Raw genomic sequence first — 21,773 nt, 5'->3', positions numbered from 1 at the left:
CTATCAGCAGCGCATGCTGGGAATGCAAGTCATGGTTGAATTGCCCAGGGCATGAGGCTTGAGCATGACCCCAGCCCCACCAAACCACCCCTGCATCCAAGATCAGTGTCCACTATAGCTTCATAATGTGACCAATGGACAGTGCTCATGGTTTGCAGCCATGACCAGTCTTCACAATCCATGGGGCATGGGCTTTGGCCATGCCACATTCCCCAACAGGCAAATCAGAGTAGACATTAAACCTTGCCGAGGGCCAGGACCACTGTCCAGGCAGCCAAGTTATATCACTATTTTTGTACTTAGTTTTTGACACTTTCAAAAGAGTAAAACACAGCACAGATTTGCAAAACCATGCTTTGAGGTCCTTGCTGATGCTCCTCGCGAATGTTTCCTGCAATCCTATCCAGCACTTCGGGCTGTAGCCAAGGGTAGAATTTATTTTCCCATTCAAACCTGTCCCAATTTCGAAAAACCTTACCACATAGCCGGACCCTTGTGGCCATGCCCACTTTAAACCCATTGCTGGCCCCTCGTGGTCATGGCCAGTAGCTAGCCATGGCCAGTTGCTAGATTGTCCGGGTCATGGCGAACATCACAGGAATGTCCCCGAAATTCTGAGTTGTTTACAGACTTTGGAGATTAAAGAAACAGTGGCGTTGCTAGAAGGGTCTGGGGGGTCCGGGGCCCACCCTGTGAAACTCTGTGCCCTCCTTGTGCCCCCCCTACCTAAGACAAGCAGTGACCATGTTCTCCCCTTATCTTTGTCTGTGCCCCCCTACTTTTGTCTTTGGCCCCCTCTGTGCCCCTCCTAAATTTGATTCTTGGCGACGCCACTGGAAAGAAACCCCAATTTTTGGCTTTTTATGCCCATATCGCATCCCATTCTCATCACCCCTCACCTCCCCAGAGATAGTTTCATTTGTTTGACAAGTGCAATGTGTTTTTAAATATGTTTTTACCGCAATGTCCGCAAACTACGGGCGCTGTTCGCAAATCCAACATGGCACCCCTTTCAAACGTTCACGTTTTTCAACATCCAATCAGAGGGTGCGTACGATGTCCCTAGACATCACGCCACCCCCTGATTGGTTCAGACGTGTTCGGGGACTCCGAATCAGGAAGTGACTCTGCGGAGCAGCCCCAGATATTATGAATTTTTTTCAACCTACTTTTTGGTAATTTATTTAAAAAACCACTGGATGGATTTATACCAAATTTACAAAAGCACACTTTGGGACCAACCCGCTGATCCTGGCTGAAAAATAAGTGAAAGTCTGTCAAGCAGTTTGGGCTGAAGGCATTAGCAAACCTTTTTTTTTGCCATTGCGTCTATTGGAATTACCACACATTTTGGGATCCTCCCTATAACGTTGTCCCCCTGGACGAAACTGCCCCAAACTTCACATAATCATTCCGGGGGTGTCATATACTTTTTTTTTGCTAAGTTTGGTGAGGATACGTTGAACGATACCAAAGTTATAAGCCATCCAAAAAGTGTTCTTCCTATGGGTTGACCAACTTTTAACCATAACTACAGTGCACCTACCTCAGGTCCTGTTAAAAAAAAAAAAAAGCAAACGCTGGAAGTTCACCTCCATTTCAGAGCCACAACAGCAAGGCATTGTGGGTATGCAAATTAGCTCAATCGCAGTCCTTTTTCTCCACGAAATTGTCTTTGTCTAAGAAGGCAGTGCTACTTTATACAAAGCTTAATCAAACCAAGACAGACATTTGCAAGGCTGCCAAGACAACTACATACCTGGTTTCACCCTTATTAGGGATCATCAGTGCAGTATAGTCCAGACAGCATTGTGGGCATGTGTTAGGAAAGATTTCTCTTTACTGCACCTTTCCTTCCATCTTTATGGACCCCCAAACGTTTTGCTTTTATTTTGATGCTGACCTGCTCTTTTTGCAGTACTGACTTTTGAAACTGACAAGTCCTTAAGGCTGTCAGTACTGGGAAATATTGTTTCCCTTAGTCTTGCGACTTTGCTACTACTTTCAGTAACGTGTTTTCACTTGGTAACTTTTATCATTGTACAATGCCTCTTACAATGCAGTGCAATGGGGTACACTTTTTGTTTTGCCCTAGACTAACACTGAAAGGATTTTTGGTTACTCAAGGTGTAGAAACCGCAATCATACCTGGTGCAATTCCCGTCTAAGAACTTACACAGATTTGTCCTACTACTTCGTATCAAAAGACTTTTCTTGCTCTCAGTTCTGGGACCTGCTTTAAAACTGCCAATTACAGACGGATGCTGTCGAATCTGCAGGATCCCAAAGATATTAGAAACGGCTAGGCATGTATTAACAGAGTGCTGTAAATTAGGTCCAATGCACAGAAGCAATTTTAGGGAATATGTTCATGACCTAGAGTCCATTAAAGTTACAGCTTTCTGGAGATCCTGCGTGAATACTTCAAGGAAAAAGGTATGCATATAGCAATGCATCGACTATGGTTGACCGTCTCTCAACTGTTAGATTTAGACTACAAATTGACCATTGACCTCTGAAATTGATAGATCACGAACACGGAGCAACAGAGATGTTAACCTTGTGAAATTCATGCTATGTACTATTGCACTTTCGATTCTGTCAAATTATGACTAATGCACACGTGTATGATTTTGAAATGAATTTTAGAATGTGTATTTGGAAGTCCACACATTGTAACAATTAATAATATTTTATATGTGGAATGTTTATTAATATTTTATATTGTACACAGTTTAACTGCAACACAATAATATATAAATAAGAATGATGACTTTCTATAACGTTAGTATGGAAAATCTGAGTTGTCAGCATTGACATACTCCTTGTCTGTTTCTCAAAATCTTGAATAGTTTTCTCATTAGCAGGGACTGTAACTTTGAACATTGCAATGATTCATTGGTAGCCCACTTGAGATGTAATCGTGTCCACAATATCTGGAGAACAACATGATCAGCAACCATGCGGTGTCCTGTAGTCCCCCAACATTGCTGAACTAACGTACTTTTCATGAGGGTGGGCCAGGCAATATCAGCTGTGGAGCACTGTCCAGTTGCTATAGCTATAACAGAATCAATTGAAATAACGCTGGCTCATGCAGACCCACTGTGTGGGTCTTCTAACTGATCACAAACAAAACCAGTGAATACAGTGTCTCTTTAATCTACTTCCATTGCTCGATCACTTAATGTGTTTCACTTATTCCCAGGGGAGGAATTGGGCAGGAACAAGACAGCACTGCTCTGAGGTGCTGAGGCCAAACCCACCTAGCTAGCATAGCAGTCTCCAAAATCTGCTTCTGAGCTGAGGCTCTGTCACCCATAAGTGTTTCTTCAGTAGACCCACTGTAAGGGATTTACCAGCTCTGCATGGACACCGCCCAAACCCCACATCCATGGATGTGTACTGGCCAAACTATACATGTTGTGGTTTACAGACTTTTATCGGTTACAGTGGGAATGGTGACAAATTAAATTAGCAGAGAGACAGGTTTGTATTGCTTGCTAATAAGGGTTTCATGTTTTAATCACTAGCCTAGACATGTTTCAAATGCACAATTCTGTGGTCATTCTTATGTTCCCAAAATGCTCTTTGCTTTTATGCAAATCGCAGCACTCTGTCCCTGAGCTACACTTCATTTGGTACCTTGAGGAGGTCTTGCTCTGCTAGATCTGCACTGGGGCTCCCCAACCACCCTGCACAAAGGCAACGACGGCTAAAGGTGTGCCCAGGGGGTGCGTCCACACCATGGTGCCCCCCTGAAGCAGCAAATAAAGGGCGCCTTGCCTCCAGCTCGTTGTCCTGTAAACTTAAATATAGGTCTGGCCCAGCCCCTAATAAAGAATCACGTCACCCAGCAGGGGCGCGCCAAAAAATCTTGCACCGGGCCCTGGCAGACCTGGGGCCGGCACTGCACAGAGGGTTCTCAGAGTACATTCTGTCCATTTGCAGCAGTGACCCCTTGTGCATTAAAGTGACAGTTTGCCTACGATTTAACTGAGTCGCAGTTGTATTGCTCATAACACTGACCTTTTATTTGCCCCAGATTCTAAATGTTACCCTCTCCACTGAACTCGTACACTTGTGTGTGCTGCCCTGCTTTTTGATTCCCCACATTACCACTTCTGAATATCGCATCGGTTTCTCCTTGTCCCTAATGTGTTTCGTTGCATGTGATAAACCACTTTTCTTTTATTTTGTTGTCACAATCAACTTTGGTTGGTGGCTATGCTGTTGATAAGTTCTTTGACAATAGCCAGAAGCTGCCCCAAGCTGTTGCTGTCGATTAAAGTATGGCCACCATGAGTGCGCAAGATGACGCTGACGTCCCGGCTTTCCAGCCGTTCTGCCACCTCCACGGATCTGCGCCACGGGACAACGTCATCATCCAATGCATGCAGCATTCGCACCGGGCACGTGACTGGGATGGGGCTTTGCGTGATGCCGTGCTTCTCCGCTTCCTGCAAGAGCGCGTATGTAAACTTGGAGTATCCGGTCTCGCTACCAGTCATGGGATAAGTGTAGAATCCTTTGCTTGCAACGTCTTGCTGCACCTAGCGGGTGACAATAATTACAGAAGTTAATGGGGCAGTGCAATCTCACAGATTCCCCTGCAATCCTGACACTTTTAGTCATCAAACGATTACAGATTTGACTGAAGGCCTATAAGGTAAATCTCTGAGTAAATCGCTGTACCTTACCATTGGGATAGCAAGCAGATTAGACAGGGAAGGCTGACCTGCGCAGCAACCTGGTTTTCCAAACATTAGGTATTTACAAAGCCATTAGAAGAAAACATACTCGATTGCAGCAGCTATGCACTGCTGTGCAATGGGTAACAGTTTGAATCCAGGGTTAGAGAGGGAGACAACTCTTCCCTACCGCAGCCAGCACAGGCCATTCTCCGCCTACAGCAACATTCAGTGGTGCTGCTGCATCCTTCCTAAATAGACTATGCTGTTCCCCTGCAGCCTCTGTAGAACATTTCTACCTACATTAGTGTTGATTGCCTCTGCAGCCTACAGAAGCCCCACAGCCTCTGAAGCCTCCACCGACCCTGTGTTGTCTTGTCTCATGGGCAACACTCGCTCATGCACTCAATAATCACACCAACACTGGTGCACATTCCATGTTGTACTGCTCTTTATTCATCAATGATGTTATCAACTCAATGCGGGTCACATGACCAGGGACTGTCACACGTGACTAGCATCACGTGTTGTCTGTGATGCAACACTACACCCCCCCCCAAAATATCAATGTCCTTGCCCATTTCCTCAATCCATCTTCTGGGTGGATTAATGACCCAGTGGGGTGGTCTATCTGATCGTGGATGTTCTTAACCTTGCTCTCCTCCTGGGTTGACCTTCCTCTCGACCTATGACTCTTCCTCATCAACTGTATATCCTGACTCTTCCTGTCCTCTTCCTCATATTTACTTCCTTCTCTTTCTCCCTCCTGTAGCTCTTACTTCACCCTCCTGAAGAAGGAAGCATTGCATGTTACTCGTTTGTCTGCTCTCGTAGCAGTGATCATGGATCTCCTCACGGATCATGGATCTCATGTCACGACCAGTGGCCGCGGGTGAAATCATGTCATGCCTTTGTGAGAGACGGTTTGTTTCACTAGGACACTTTCACACAGCTGGAGGTGTGACGCAAGGGCTCTTCGTGTATGGTCTGCGTACTCCTTCATTTTCTCTTTCACTTCATTGTCCTTTCTTCGGACCTCATGATCCTCGTTCATCTCTTTTCTGTGTGTGTGTGTGAAGTCTCATATGCACAGAGCAGCCAAACATCAACTCCCCTGTGGAGTTGTGTGGTGTGTTATGATAGTCGTGTAGGAGCTGGTAGATTGTCTGCTCCGTTTGCTTGGGGCCACAGCGCGGTGACCTTCCCGTGGTGGAAACCAATGTATATTTCGAAGTTCTTGAAATCGCTACTTGTGAACGGGGGTCCAATTTCACTATTTTTGAGATGCCGTATGTTGAGAATATTCCTCTAATACAGGTGTGGCTGTGGTGGATGGCAGAATTTCGATTTCCGTGTATCTGGAGTGTTCGTCTAGGGCCACTAGAGTGTAGCTACCTGATCAAAGGGGACCTAAGAAGTCATTGGCCATTTCCTCCCAGAACTAGTCGAGCAGTGCCATTATTTACAGGGGCTCTGGGGAAGTGTGTGGCTGTAGACTGAGGCATATGTGACACGAGTGGCGTGTGCTTTCGATCATGCTGTCCATTACAGGGAACCATACTTTCTTCCTTAGCTATCTTTTCGTCAATACTGTCCCTCTGTGGCTTTCATGTGCTACATCCACTATCTGTTGTTGAAGGGGTACCGATACTACTATCCTTCCACCTTTGAGGATCAGGTTGGATGGAGAGATAGTTAGCTCGTCTTTCACCCGCGCTATCATGTTCAGAAGTCTGATATCAATTGCCTGCTCCCAATGTGAATGCAGGACGTGGCTAGTTCCAGTGTTGGGTCTTCTGATGTACACTGTGTCAGTTGCTCTAGTGAGATTGTCTGTGGCCTTTCGTGGTGTACTATGTAGTTGACATAACCTTCAGCTCGATCACTCGATGATTGTGGGCATGTCTGGGGATGACCGGGACAGGAAATCTGCTGGGTTATCATGCTTACACGGTTTGCAAATAATGTTGAAACTGTATTCTTGTCGTCTGTAATGATAGTGAAAGGCTTGCCGAAGAAAAAAAAAATGAAAATGTTTGCACGCCCACACGACTGCAAGGCTTTATTTTTCAGCGCTGTTCGGCATCAGTCAAGCTTCTTCTGTCGTACGATACGATCTTTCTCGGAGCATGGTCGCTTCTGGAGTGTTGTGCTAGGATGGCACCAAGCCCAATGTTGTTTGCATCTACTGTCACTTCGGTGTGCAGGTTGGGGTCGAAGTTCGACATGCACACAACTGTTGTGATGTCTCTCCTGATCTTGTTGAAAGCCGCTCGGTGCATAGGTTGTCATTTTTCATCATCGTCCTTAATGGGGCGCTGGTAGAGGCAAAGTCAGGGAGGTAGCGCATGCAGTAGCTTGCAAGTCCTAGAAATGAGCAGGCCTGTGCTATATTCGAGGGGTGTGGGGCCTTGGTCAAAGCTCTGATTTTGTCTGGGTCAAGTTCAATACCCTGCTCTGAAAATGTGTGGCTGGAGAATTTCAACGTGGATTTGTTAAATGCGCACTTCTCTTTGTTGAGCGTCAGGTTGGCATCATTCAATGCTTTGCAAATGTTCAGCAGGGTGGCATCATGGGATTCTTGTGACTTTCCAAATATAAGTATGTCATCACTATAGTTGATACGGTGCAGTATGTGGCATATGACCTTTATGATCGCCTCTTGGAATATTTCCGTCGCTGAAGATATCCAAAAGTTCAGCCTCCTATAACGGAATAGCCCCAGGTGTGTCGTAAATGTTGTAATATAACTAGATGCTTCACTCATCTCAACCTGATGGTACCCTTTGTTTAGGTCCAGTCGGGAAAATACTCTGGCACCATTAACAGATGCATCGTGTCAGTGATGCTTGGAAATTGGTCAGTGGTCAAAGTGGGTGGGAGCGGTTGGGAGCAGTGCCCCTCCACTTTTATTTAAGTTTAACTGTTCCTATACTTTTATTTTAAAAAGAAACCATTCCAGAATGGTATTGTTTTAACATAAAAATGTAGGAAGAAGTTAAAACTTGCACTTCAGGGCACTGCACTGAACATTCCCTTAAATAGCAGGTGTGTTTGTTTTTGAGGTTTGAATTGCGCGTGGGAGGGGCGTGGTGATGGGGGTTGTGGAGGAACAGGGGCAGGCCAGCAGGGAACATAGTTCCACTACTTCTTTTCATACACTTCGACCACTGAGGCTGGCCGTTTTCTCTCAGTATGGCTCAGTTAGAGACAAATATGTCGATGCAGGGTTATATCTGCCCTTCAGGGCCTTTCTTTAGGACTGGTACAACTGGTGAAACCTGTGGAATGGGCCCAGTGGTTGGTTCAATCACTTCGGCATCAATAAGTGAAAGTAGTTCCTTCTTGATTTTGTGTTGTATATTGAAGGGTATGCCCATGTAGTGTTGCGCCATTCGTTTAATTTAGGTGTCGATGTGCAACCATATTTTACACCCATTTAGTTTCCCTATTCCTCTAAATAGCGATGGGAATGTCGCTTCGACTTTCGCAGCAGGTGAGATGCACTTGCCTGCCATGAGGCGGTAGACAATGTGAATGAGCCCCATCTGGATCGGCGATTGGAAGCTCGGTGTATCCACAGGTTGCTTCTGTGTCTATGACATGGATGGTGATGTGGTCACACTTATCTTTATGTTTGCAGATCGTGGTGAAGGCCCCTATGCATGGTAGTACTTGTTTGCCTTTGTATGCATTTATGTCCACTTGGGCCCTTTTTAGGTGGGGAAATTCACTTTCTGACATCACGTTCACTGTTGCTCCTGAGTCTATTAGGAACTTGTATGTTTTTCATGCACTGTAAGTGGCAGAATCGGCCTGTGCGCCACGTCCGTTGGGTTGCCGAGGGCATAAAGATATCCCCTCCTTCTTCTTTCTGAGCTCGAAGTGGTCTCCAACCTACTTGTGGATCGAGTAGCTATGCGTAGATGTTGCACACGCCTCCTACCTTTCCGACATGCGTCCGGCGATGGTGAACATTTTTATCTGGTTCCATGTCTTTCTTGAGTGTAGTACCTTCTTTCTGACTTGGTCTCTCATCCCTTGATTGCCGCAGAGGCGACTTGTATTTGTGAGGTTTGGATTCTGCATGGCGTTATCAGGGTATGTTTGGAGTGCGGCACATAGACCCGAAATGGTCTTTACTCCCTCACACAGAGCATTCCTGTGCCATTACTGGGCATGCTCCTTCATGTGGAAATTCATAACCGCAACAGAAGCCTTGGAGTTTCTCTGATTTATTGTCTTTTGTCGAGGTCGATTGCATGACGATCTTATGTAGGGACTCTTATTTAACCGTCACTGCTCATGTGATATGGAGTTTGCTCATGGTGGAAACTTCGGAGTTCCAGCGCCGTGGTCGTTCTAGGCGAGGATGTGAGGTTTTTGTAGCAGCTTTTTCTTGAAAGGTACGGATTCTCAAACTGCAATGACTTGTGACTTAATGGCTTCCTCGTTCAAGTGCAAGTGAAAATCACAATTTTTACCTTGGCCCTTAATCGTGTTACAAATATGTCCATAGTTACACCTTGTAGCTGCATAGTGGTGTGAAATATATGACATTCACAGCCTGCGTTTTTGTGGATGGCAAAGTGTTCATTCAGATTACGCTCTAGGTCAAGGTAGGTGTAGTTGATGTCCTCAGTCAACTCAAAGACGATGGGCCTCATTCCGAGTATGAGCAGGTGTTAAAGTCGAGGGCGCAAAGGGGCCTCCAAGCCAATAACGGTGACCGTAATGAACGGTCACCGTTATTTGCATCTTCCCCATTCCCATTGAGCCCTATGGGGGCTCATTTGGGAATGGGGAAGAGCCTTGGTGAATGGGGAATTACCGCCCCGCCAACCTTGGAATGGGGCGGTAATTCCGCCATCCACCAAGGTGCTGCCGGTCCGGGTACGGCGTCAACCAAGGCGTTAATAGCGCCATTGGTTAGCGCCGTACTCGGAATGAGGCCCGATGTCTCTTAATTCTGGGGCGACTGTTAGGGCGAGCAGACTTGTTATGCACTTGTCCTCCTGTGGGCCAAGGGCGTTTAGGTACACATCATATTCCTTGATCCACCGGGACCATCTGGGGCCCAGGTTTGTGGTATCTGTCATGTTGAAGGGGAATAGTGTAGGTATGGGAAAAGAGTCCTTACGTGTTGTGCTAATGCTGCAGGGGCAGATCAGGTGCTTGGTCACCCATCTTTTTAATCTCGTGTGCTTTGGTTTGGTGTCTGCTGTGTTATGACTGAACACCATGGCAGGTGCACTGATGAGTGCCTTGTAGGTGCATGGGTGGCCTCTCTGTGGCCTTGTCAGAAGGCGGTCCACTTTAATTTTCCTTGTTCACTGGTACTCCAGGGCAGGGGCTCCTATAACACGGGTTTTCTTCGTCCCACGTGTGCCTATCTGTGCTCTCCTTACCTCTGTAGCGTGTGTGTGTTGGTCTCTGTGTTGGAGGCGGGATGATGCTCCTGCTCTCCCTCTGTTCTGAGCCCTCACCCTCTTCTCCAAGAGTGTTCAGTGTGTTCAGCCTTCTTTGGAGTGAGTTGCTGGGGCAGTGTTAGCGCACAGGAGCCCTGTGCGCTTGGCAGGGAACATTTCAGGCCTTCAGACCTTTGCCCCGGTAACCGGCGCAGAGCCCTTCAGCTCCACTAGAATCGCACAGTGCAGCTGCTTTTGTGCGCCCCTTCTGAGGCCCTATTCTCCTCCACTGGTGACTCCAGCAGTCTCGAACATGGGACGCATCGCCCAGGAGGGCATCAGGGAGACGCACTGCGTATGGTGCATGTGATATATCTTTCCGCCTCATGGCCAATGTGTTGTCTTGCCTCATGGGCAACACTCGATCTAAGCAATCAATAATAAAACCAACGCTGGAACACTGTCTATGTCATACTGTCCTTTATTCATCAATCACATTTTCACCTCAACTCTGTTCAGGTCCATGTGTTAACATCCGCGCAAAAATATCGCCATACAAAAATATCGCCACCCCCGAAACCCTTGCATTATTTTTAAAGAAGCAGGGGGGAGACCCCTGCAACACCCGCTCCCAAAAACCGCAACAATTATCCCCCCAAAAAATATCGCCTCTGGCCTTTCCTGACGACCATATATATGGGGATATTTTTGGTGGGGATAATATGTAGTGATACCCTCTGTTCACATGATCAGGGACTGTTAAACGTGGCAACACGTGATGCGACGATACAGACCCTACTGCCTTTATCAGTCTACATTGACTTTGCTGCTTGACATAATCTAAACAGTATGCAAACTACAAAAGCTCCCTCTACAACTGGCAAAATATATAGGGCTTCATTACGAGTTTGGCGATAGCCATGAAGCTATTAGCTCCATGGCTGCCGCCAAACCAGGCTCCTTTACCGGGTTCCCAGAATGGGGAATTACCGGGCCATTCTGAGTTCGGAGGGCCCGGTAATTCCTCCCTCTGGGAACCCGGGCCCGGACCTTCCCCATTCCCATCTGAGCCCCCATAGGGCTCAATGGGAATGGGAGAGGGAGCTAACAACGGGCCGATTACGACCGGCCCGTTGTTAGCTCCCTCTTCCCCTCGTGGGACCCGGTAACGATGCCTGGTTTTACCAGGCGTCCTTACCGGGTCCCGCAAGGGGACCTCGTAATTTCACGGAACGGGTTTAACGGGTCCACCTCCATTAGCGGAGCCCGTTAACCCGTTCCGCGAAGGTCATAATGATGCCTTTTTTCTAAACTCTGTAGCTCTCCTCTATGCGCGAGAGCATCAGGCTTTAGTAAAATAAGGCTTTGGCTTCTAGTGGCCTGATCTGCTTATGCACGAGAGCATCTGGCTTTAAAAAAAAGCTTTGGTTTTTAGTAGCCTGATCGGCTAGGGCTACCATAGGAGTTTTGGGAGAGCCAGCAGTGCCCTACCTAGCCCCAGCCCACTTACAGCCCTGCCTATACCACCTTTCACAGACTTTTTTTCTTCCCATAATCTGATGTTCTCCCAAAAGGCACCTCTTTCAATTGTCACCACCATAAAGTAAGGCGATGGAGATTTCAACAATGCAACTACCCAATATCCCTTTCTAACACCCTGGCAAAATGAGCTCCTTACCTCCTCAGGCAGCGAATGAAACAGGTTTATAAAGGCATTGACTGCCGTTCCTGTGCCGACTAATCCAGCTACCCTCTGGGGTCGATCCAAAGCTGCCAGGTACATGAGCCACGAGCCCATACTGGCGCCAACAAGAATCTGTGAACACAGAGAATGGGTGGATAAAGAACAAGGCAGGACATAATAGTAAAAGTATGGGGGAACAAAGAAAATGAAAAGCAGAGGGAAGAGAGAGCAGTGAGAGTGGGGAAAGGCTGCTTGCAAGGAGAGGAGAAAGCTGAGTCAGAAGGAGAGGAGGGGAACAGAATTGATAGAGGGAGGAGGGGGAGAGGAGAGCTATAGATGTGGAGAAAGGATGATAGTGATAGAAGGAGAGGCTAGTGGAGGGAACGGAAGGAGAAAGGCAGGGAATGGAAAGAGAATGGGAGGAGAAGAGAGTGGATGAGCAGGAGAGAAAGTGTTATAGTGAAGAGAGAGAGGATGGTGAAGAGAGAGGTAGAGATACACACTTCTGAGACAATGTTCAGTGTTCCTCTCACTCATGGATTCAGGCAGACACTGAGCATGGATCCAGCCTTGTTTAATACCTGCGGCCCAGTGGTGAGTTCATCCAGCACTGATAGGACATCGTCTCGCCAGTGCCCAAGGATGGAATCCTCAAAGTTTCCCTCAGAGTTCCCGCACCCTCTGTAATCAAACCTAGAAAAGGAACGCAAAGTAAATGGACTAATTTATTGGCTGACAATGTACCTATTAATAAACAGGCTGCTCTACAGTGGAATACTCGTAGGAGTGGGGGAGCGTCCTGGAAGTCTATCTGCAGCGTCAATATAGAATTCTAATGATCCCTGCCATCCATGAAGAACCAGATAGCCTACAGTACTGAAAAGGTTCACGGTCTCCATCCTTCTGTCTTTGCTTCTCTTTGCCTTAAACTAACTTCCTTCAAACTGGTGGGATGCCCTACTGGCTGGGTAGGTACTTGGATCTCATTTTGTGAAACACAAGAACAAATGCAAGTTAGAAATCTGGTCGCTGGTATAGGTCCTAAACCGTATGAGTTGATGAGAACGTAATCTAACACAAAAACCACCTAATTAACATTCAGATGGATGCAGTAAATCCCAGGGATGATGGCCACTTTATTCTGGTTACAGCTAAAGTTCTTTATGCAAACCACTGCAGCCTGGACTTCAAAATGATCTTCTGCTTGCCGCAGGTCGGATCAAATGAGTGGTAATCATGTGGTTGCAAATTATAATGCAGCTGTACATGAACGTATCAAGATCATGCGCCAGGAACTGAGATGCCTTCATGCGAAAGTTGGTCTATCCTGGCTGCAGTATGCACATTTAAAACTGAAAACTAAGCAATGCTGTAAACATTGGCTCATTGCACAAAAAAGGCACAACCAGCTTGAAATGGCAGCAAATGGTAAACATTTTAGAACTGATTGACTCAAAAACTTTGGACCATTCTTTCTGCTCAAGACACACAAATGTACGGTTCCCAGAGTAACCCCATCTGTGAGACCGTATGGGTAACAACCTAGTGAAGTGTTTTTGAAGAAAGAGCAGCTTGTTAGTGGTCTACATATGGTTGATCTTGTGTCCTGGTCTGGTACTATTTCTAAATTAGGTATATTGGAAACCATCAAAATACTAAAAAATAAATCGAGAGCACCTAGGCATGATGGTCTAGCCAACTTGTTACCTACATTTTGCATATTCTGTATGGTAATACTATTCAGGATTCTTGTATTCTTGGACACAATCTCTTATTCCAATTTGTAGTAAAGATTTAAGGAGGACCATAATAATAATAGGCCCATCCCTCTTCTTGAAGTCACAACCACAATCCTTTGCCTCACTTTTGTTAAAAGTAATCATGGCAAATCCAAATGTTAATGACATCTTACCCATTTATCAACAGGTTTTTGGAAAAGTCTGGGTACCACCCCGAATTAGTTTATCCTGAATTATATTTTATGGGCATTACCCAAGAAAGCACCAGTCTACAGATATTGGATTGGCTATCTTGGGTCGGTAACATCACTTCTTGCGGCGATCTTGGATCAGCGACATCACTTCCGATGGCCATCCTGAGTCAGCTATGTCACTTCCTGTGGCCATCTTGTACCAGTGACATCACTTCTGCACCATCATGAGTCAGGCCACTCTCCAGCTGAAGGTCACAAGATACTCCTGTGAAAATACCAATAGGGAAGTAATCCCCACATCCCAGCAACACCAGGGACAAAATCAGAGAGACCAACCACTGATGGACTAGGCAATCAGGTGACAAAAGCATGTGACTTCACTTCTGAATTCCCTAGGGGAGTCCAAGTTAAGAGAGGAACAGTGAAAGGGGAAGACCAGCCGTTGACCAGCCTCTTTGCCTATGATCCTTTTGTTTGCCTTTGGGTGAGTACGCCTAGCATGCTAGTTACTGTATTGTCTCTCCACCTTGCGGTACTCACCTATTGTGCATTCACTCCTGCTGTTTCTCCTACTCACCTCACTCTACGCTTTCTCCAATCACACTATAAATTCCCCATTTCTAATCCCTATCATAAAACTCACATCTCAAAGCTACCACTACTCCATCTCTCTTTCACCTACTTCAACAAATAAAAATGCGAGCTAACCATACCTCCTCTAAAACCCATCCACCTGGCCTCTCTTCCTCTGAGACTCAACTTTTCTACTCCTCCTTACCGCATCAACTAAACGTTGCACTCTGAAATGCTCAGTCTGTATTCTACAAAATTTCATTTATCACTGACTACTTTGTCACCTGCTCTCCTGCCCTAGACCTCCTTTCTATTACTGAAACCTGGATTTCTCCATCTGCCAGTGCCACTCTGTCGGCCCTACATGACTCCAAACAATCCTTCTTTCACTCATCTCGTCTAACTGGTAGAGGTGGAGGCATCAGCCACCTAGTCTCTTCCTGCCTCAATGCTTCAAAAATCCCGAATGCCATGTCCTCTCCAACCTCTTTTGAATTTACCAACTCTACTATTGCTCCACCTCACATCAACTACATCTATTGCCCTCCTGGTCCCAGTGGACCATTCTTTGAATGACTTGGGCTACTCCTTGATTCTCTTTCCACTAAACATCCTCTCATTCCCTTAGGTGACTTTAACATTCCTTTCCCAATCACTTCTCAGAGATCTGAACTTCAGTCATTTTGATGTGACCAAGCTCCACATCGGGGGTAACTCTTTGGATCTCTTATTCATCTCCACCTCTCTCTCAGCCACTAACACTACTGTCTCAACATCCCTGGCTGATCACTCCATTGTTTCCACCATCATCTCCTTTCCACCCTCTGACCCCTCCTCACCACTTGCCTAACCCATTACTAAAAGGAGATTTAAACCTTCTACCATTCCTCACTTCCTCACTGAACTGCAGTTCTCACCCTTGTCCTTCACACCCAATGCCTCTTCCAACACTGCTTTCTTCAGCTTCCAACTCCAGCTATATGACTCATTCTCCTCTCACTTCCCACTGCTTACTTTCACCCCAGAGTCTCAGCATCCTCAACCATGGGTCGCCGTATTCATGTGCTGCCCCCGCAGAGACATGTGCTGGCGGTTTGGGAAAGTTTGACCGAAAAAAATCGGTAGAAAGAAATAGATCCAAAAAAAACTGACCGCATGTAACATCATATCGTATGATGTTGCATGTGGTCAGCTTTGCGGGTTTTGAAAAAATATGTATTTCAATCGCCACCACCCACCCCCCACTTACCTGTTATCTCGCCGCCTGGTTCACTTCAGCCCTGCAGTGTCAAATCGGTCCCTCCAACGCGGGTCGGATCTGACGCCGTTGGGTCCTTTTTTCTTTTTTTTCTCTTCTTTTTTTCAGGCCCCCCCCTCCAATATTAAGGATCGGGGGACACCCTCACATCCTCCAAATGCTAATACATGCAGAACATAGGGAGCGTGCGACACCCTGCAACACCTGCTATTTTCGGCACTCATTAGCCTAATTGATCAGTTTTATTAGATCGAATCTTACTGGCCAAATTTGGTCAAATGTAACATTCGGTCAAATAAAACTGAACAAATATACTAATACCGTGCTGCCTGCTGCGTAAATGGAGGCATACCCACTCATCACTAGCACTGCCTCCATATAGAAACAAGACACTTTGAGAAAAGAACATTCGGAGGAACCACCTTCTACTGTCTAATAGCCAAACTATGGAACTCGATCCCGATGGAAAAAGAATGATGGAAGGCCACCTAACCTTCAGGAAATAACTAAACACCTGGCTATTCAACTCTGAGATAAACATAGGCCAACTATACAACAAGCACCCTCCTGAGCAGTCTGCCCAACCCATACAATGACTGCTGCTGGAAAGCGTAAGCCGGAAACAAGGGATAAATACACAATGAAAAACAATGACATACAAAAACCCAGAGATCACCCAAAACCCACTAACCATTTCTTCTCTCTTCTACACAACCCACACTACCCACCTATAAAACACCCCCAGTGTGCCAGTGAATCAACACAACAAAACACACAAACCACACATAGCTCTCTCACCAAGCTACAAACCCAATAACCGTTGACAATAAACAACTCTCCACTCTGCCTCCTTGACTCGTGGCACCTTGCCCTCAATGTGCTTTCTTTCACTTCCACTCTTTCTCCCTTTCTCACTCCACTTGCATGGAGTTCTCTTACCCCGGACATCCGAGAAACAGTCCACACCGATTTGTTCAAAGCCAAACTAAAAGCCTACCTCCTTGCCTACGAGTTACCCTCTTAAGATACTTATTGTCTGCCTTCAGCTAACATTTTTCTCATGCCTCTAACCTGCCTTTGTCTCTCACTTTCTCTGCCTCCACTCTAGCACTTCATCCTCCATGGTCACATCTCTAACACAGCTGCCCATACCGCCTACTTGCACTTAAACATGTCTAATGTTGTCCTTAATCTATGCATGTCCACCCATGTATTGTCCCCGGTGACTGTTCCATTTACTCCCCTCAATAACCTGGTCAGAATGTCACTCAAACTCACCCTATTATAAGAAGCTCATTGCTTCCCGTCAAATCTGATTTCTCATTTATCGTAGGTTCTTTAGTGATCAAAAGAGAAGTGTTAATATAAATAAATACAGCAAATATTCCTGAAACTGTGGAGAAATGACCATCAAAATCAAGTTAGCCTAATCTGTAGAGCAACCCATTTGTCTCTTGCTGATTACACTGCCTGGATCCAAGGGTAGATTCTGCAATGAGGAGGGAACAAGGACCTTCTTGAGGATGGAAGCAACCGCCCATTCACTAGTCTTGTTGGTGGCATCTAGTTAGTGTAGGATGCTTTGTAATGAAAGAAGACAGGTTAATACCTTAGGAATACACAAAAGGGTCTGGGAGCCCCTCTACCCAGAGCAAACACGGGCAAATAACCCGTTCTGTAGGTAGGTGCCCACTCGGGAGGGACTACAACCACGTTTTAGCTCAATGTACTTTTCACAGAGGAGAAAAATCTATATGCATATACGTCTGGTCCCACCCACTTGGGTGGGGCCAGACTGACATGATGAGGACCGACTAGGGCTCACTGATGAGGCCCGGCTAGGCCGAAACACGTGTCTGGTGTTGCTCTTGGTACTCTTATTCAGAGGAGAAATGCCTAGCATTTCGGTGCTGGACTGACCAATTGGTTGGGACCAGACTGATACGCATTTTCTTTTTTTAATACCTTAGGAATGCTTGCCCTGATGAGCAGCAAAAATCCCTCAAAGCCAGGCATTTTTCGTTATTCATGTCAGATTGGTAACCAGGTAAGTACACGATGCCAGGGGACCGTCCGGGAAGCTGCTGGTATGCCAAGCGAGGGCGGCTTCCCCTAGACAGGTACTGTAGCTGCGGCATGGTGGAAACAGATCAAACTGGGTAGTGGGAGAAAGAGAAAGAATAAAACCCTTGAAATACACACTGTGAAATGTACGTGGAGAACTCTGAGAACAAACTGTACCGAAACACAATAAGCATATGTTATCTCGTGTGGGGGCACACTACACCATTTTCTCTGACAAGGTACCAGTGCCATTTTAAGACCACTAAGGTGGTGACTGGCACAGTATAAAAGCTTCATAACATAACATAGCATACAAAGATGAACAAGGTTGAGCTTATATCCAGGGGTAACCAGCAAATAGAACCATCATCCTTACTATGACTTCAGCATTACTTCTTTCATACCATAACAGTAACATTCTAAAAACACCACGTTACAATAAAAATCAAAGCAGGCATGGTTGTATATACACACTTTTAAAAAATAATTCCACACACGACGGTTCTTTGGGACCAATCCTGCTCCCCATATAATTATACAAATGTATTTGCGTGGAGCAATTGTAGAAATTAAATATGTAGGAATACTTTTCTTTCTTAAGCGATCTAATCTAAAAAATAATGTAATCTCACACAGACTGAAAACAAATGCTTCCAAGCTTCAACTCCTAACCACGGAACCTACACAAAAGCTCAGTGGCAAGGATCTTATACCAGTCCCCTCAAGCTTTTTTGGTTTCCAGGGGGTTACACTGAAATGTAAGGAAATATATGTCTTACTGCTCTGATTGGGATAAGGAACTAGTACCTGCGAAACACATTAAGCTCTCTAAAAGTTCTGCATAACTCTTTCATTGAAAGACTGCCAGCCTCATGCTGGCCCGCAGGGCAATGCCTGAACGTCCGGCGTGACAGGAGAGTGTGGGACATATTTTTTAGTCAATGTGGGTTACTTTAATTACTTCTTGCACTTTGCAGCTGGTAGTTTTAAACAATATTTCCAGATCAACAATTTTTACATTACACAATTTGCCAGAATTATTTACAAAAATGCCGTTTGTTTGCAGTAAAAAAAATCATGAATTGTGATTTGTCAATGTGGCATGTTTTTGGCTGCCTGTGACTATTTTTTGTCCCATTCTGAGCCTGATGACTGCATCAAACTCTTAGACACTGGGCACCTTCATAAAATCATTACACAGAGAGTTAAATTACATCTTGCTTCTAATGTAGTCGGGTACTAACAGGTGAGGAAATGTGTTTCAGCAGTTTTATTAAATCCAGGTTAATGCTTCAAGATACAGGGGGCCTCATTACGAGGTATGCCAGTAGCCATGCCGCTATTGGCGGCATGGCTGCTGGCAAAACCGCATCTGTGTCCGTGTCCTCGGAATGAGGACTTACCGGACCATTCTGAGTTTGGATGGCCCGGTAATTCCTCACTCGAGGACACGGTTCATCCCCATTCCCATTTCAGCCCCCATAGGGCTGAAGGGGAATGGGAGAGGGAGTAAACAACGGGCCATTACGAGATGGCCCGTTGTTTGCTCCCTCTTCCCCTCGCGGGACCCGGTATGCACGCCTGGTTTTCCCAGGCGTGCTTAACGTGTCCCGCGAGGGGACCTCGTAATGTGGCGGAACGGGTTGAACGGCGCTGTAGCCTTTTACGGCGCCGTTTAACCCGTTCCGCCAGGGTCGTAATGCGGCCCATGGTGTGAACCCAGACAAGGCTTGTCTTACTATTCTGCATTTCTTTGGGAAAGGGATTGAAAGTAAATGGGCATTAGGATGTAGTGTGGATGCACACTAGCATATACCAACATTACCACATTAAAGCATATTTTCATGCTGCTGATGGACAGAGAAAACATGAGACCTGCCTCGACAATATTCCTGCATTGCTACTGAAGCACATTTTCATGCTGCTTGTGGCACTAGATCAGTACCATGTGTCTCTCCCTGTCCAAGTTCTGTCCCACGTCACTGTCCCTGCCTCACTTCACTCATATGTGGCTCTCAAAGCCCCATATCTGCCCCATGTACTTTTCAATGCCCCTTTATGCTCTTTGTAATTCATTGTCCCTGGAATACCTTGTGTGGCTATGAGCATAGTGTTCTGCCCCTATGTGACTCTAAAATCCTGATTCATGGAATAATTTGCACAGTAAATCGGTACATTGCGCGCCAAACCGTGCACCAAACTCAGTTTGTCAATTCATGGAATCATCTGCGCAGGACTTTTTCGGACTTCGCAGGGATTTCACTCAGGCTCGGCACGTCTCTGCCAGCAACCGAGTGCCTTGCGCGAGACACCTCGCAGAGCATGGCTGTGGCCTACGCATAGACCAAAGTAGGGGGCGGAACACGCAAAATGGGGAAGAACAAGGGAAAATGTGGGCGTTACAAGGGACGGCCGCAAGCAATCCATCGCACACCCACAAATGCACATAACCGAGCGTATTCAGTGTGTGCAACCTCGTGTCAAAGAAATGGCCATGCAATCCACTCGATCTATCCGCCACCCAAAGGCAGGCATACAGACACTTGTGCATAGGAATCTCCTTGGAGTGGTAAGATCGGGCATCGGATTTAGGGGTGAGTTCACATACTCAGGGTTCCGATCGCACTTGGGGGTGCTCGTAAGCAGTGCAGCAGGATGCAGGAACATTTGAAAGCATGTGTACCTGAAAATGATGAGTTTTGCGATATGTGGTACGAATTATGAGGCGGTAATAGTGACAGGGGACCCCTTGCACACCTGCTGGGGTGCTGGCCTGGTTGGGGGTGTTTGTAGGCAGTTTTTCTGGGTTGAATTGCTTTGAGCTTGAGGAGTGCGCAAAGGTCTGTTTCCAATTGCTGAAATGACTCTGTGTGTGGGCGTGTCGAGGGTGTTACGGCCGCGACTTGCGCATACGGTTACTTTGCATAGGCAATTCCATGAATAATTGCTGTCGCCTCCAACTGTATTGTTAGCAATAAGCATTATATTTGTAGTTTTTGTAAAGAGTTTAACATAAATTCTCTTCTGAAACAGTTAACTGCGAACATGTGTTAAATAGCTTCAGCCTGCAAACACACCGAATGTCCATGCCAGGTCACAACTCGTGGGCTTGGGGGTCTTGGAGCATGTACAGGATAATGTTAAAATCGCTAGGAGCAGCTGTAGCGGGGAATGTGAGACCCTAGCTGCAGTTTAATTATAGCAAAGTGAATAGCTGTTGACATGTAATCTGTGTTTCAACTTGTATGTAAATGCTTTGTGAATGATCAGACTCAACGAGAGTTCAGTTCAGAGGGTGTCTTTACACCGAACTGACTAAATAGCTGCAGCTGTTCCAAAATGAACTCTCGCTCGCCAAGCATAAATACTCTGTTTGGGTGCTTCATTATTTGTTAGACTCAACAACATATAGTTATGAATTATTATTTATTGAAATTTTACAGTATGCATCTCCACTGCTTCACAGAGCAGGATGCCTCCAACTCAATGTTCCGGCTGCAGTTCTATTTGCAGGCTGCCACTGGGGTTCACCATGTGCTAGGGCCACCGGGTATGCTGTTGCTGTGCATCGTCTTGGGTGCTATCGCATAGACACGACACACAACTACCCATTCCCATACCGGGTGCTGGGGACAGGCAGTGGTGACCTCCTGCGCTGGTCACCACTGCAATGGTGATGGGTGGGACAGTTCCTGTTGGCAGAGTCTTGGGCTCTCCTGCCTTCCCACTCTACAACACATCACCCGGGAGCAACAGGGAAAAGTGTTGCAAGTGTAGCAGCCACGCCCCCCTGCACACTCTTCCTTTACCAAGCAGGCTAAGTGTAGCATTTTAGGCACTGGGAAAAAGAGTGCAATTCAGGCCCCTCAGGCAACACCCTGTCTACACAACTGATTGTTAGGTATGTTTCACTATAAATCATTTACAACTCATACATTTAATACCAAGATGACACAATGGTTGGCGTAATTGTACACGAGCAGTGGAGTAACATTGCTGAACATGTTGGCGGGACATGAAATATGAATTTGTAAAGTGGTGGGGTCGATGTAAATGTTTTATCTGATGCACTAGCTTGTTCAAACCAACTATTGTTTTGCGGTTGGGGAGGATTCGTCCCCAAGAAAAGGTTTTTAAAATAAATAGCGCATTTGAAAGCACA

The 21,773-nt window shown here is 46.1% G+C and overlaps 1 protein-coding gene across 1 annotated transcript in view; it reads right to left on the bottom strand.

Annotated features, from left to right (window-relative positions):
• Positions 1–2,667: 2,667 nt before the first annotated feature.
• LOC138487869 (palmitoyl-protein thioesterase ABHD10, mitochondrial-like) overlaps positions 2,668–21,773 on the bottom strand; it is a 42,615-nt gene continuing 23,509 nt past the window's right edge. Inside the window, exons 2-5 of the mRNA XM_069614481.1 lie at positions 17,513–17,702; positions 12,365–12,476; positions 11,778–11,915; positions 2,668–4,553 (exon numbers count right to left, since the gene is read on the bottom strand). Of these exons, the coding sequence (XP_069470582.1) occupies positions 4,209–4,553; positions 11,778–11,915; positions 12,365–12,476; positions 17,513–17,685 (768 nt within the window). The 5' untranslated portion in view covers positions 17,686–17,702 and the 3' untranslated portion in view covers positions 2,668–4,208. The remainder of the gene's footprint in view (positions 4,554–11,777; positions 11,916–12,364; positions 12,477–17,512; positions 17,703–21,773) is intronic.

This window comes from Ambystoma mexicanum, chromosome 9 (genome assembly GCF_040938575.1).
Source record: "Ambystoma mexicanum isolate Mex_15411 chromosome 9, UKY_AmexF1_1, whole genome shotgun sequence".
NCBI lineage: Eukaryota > Metazoa > Chordata > Amphibia > Caudata > Ambystomatidae > Ambystoma > Ambystoma mexicanum.
This window is presented reverse-complemented; position numbering and strand designations above follow the sequence as displayed.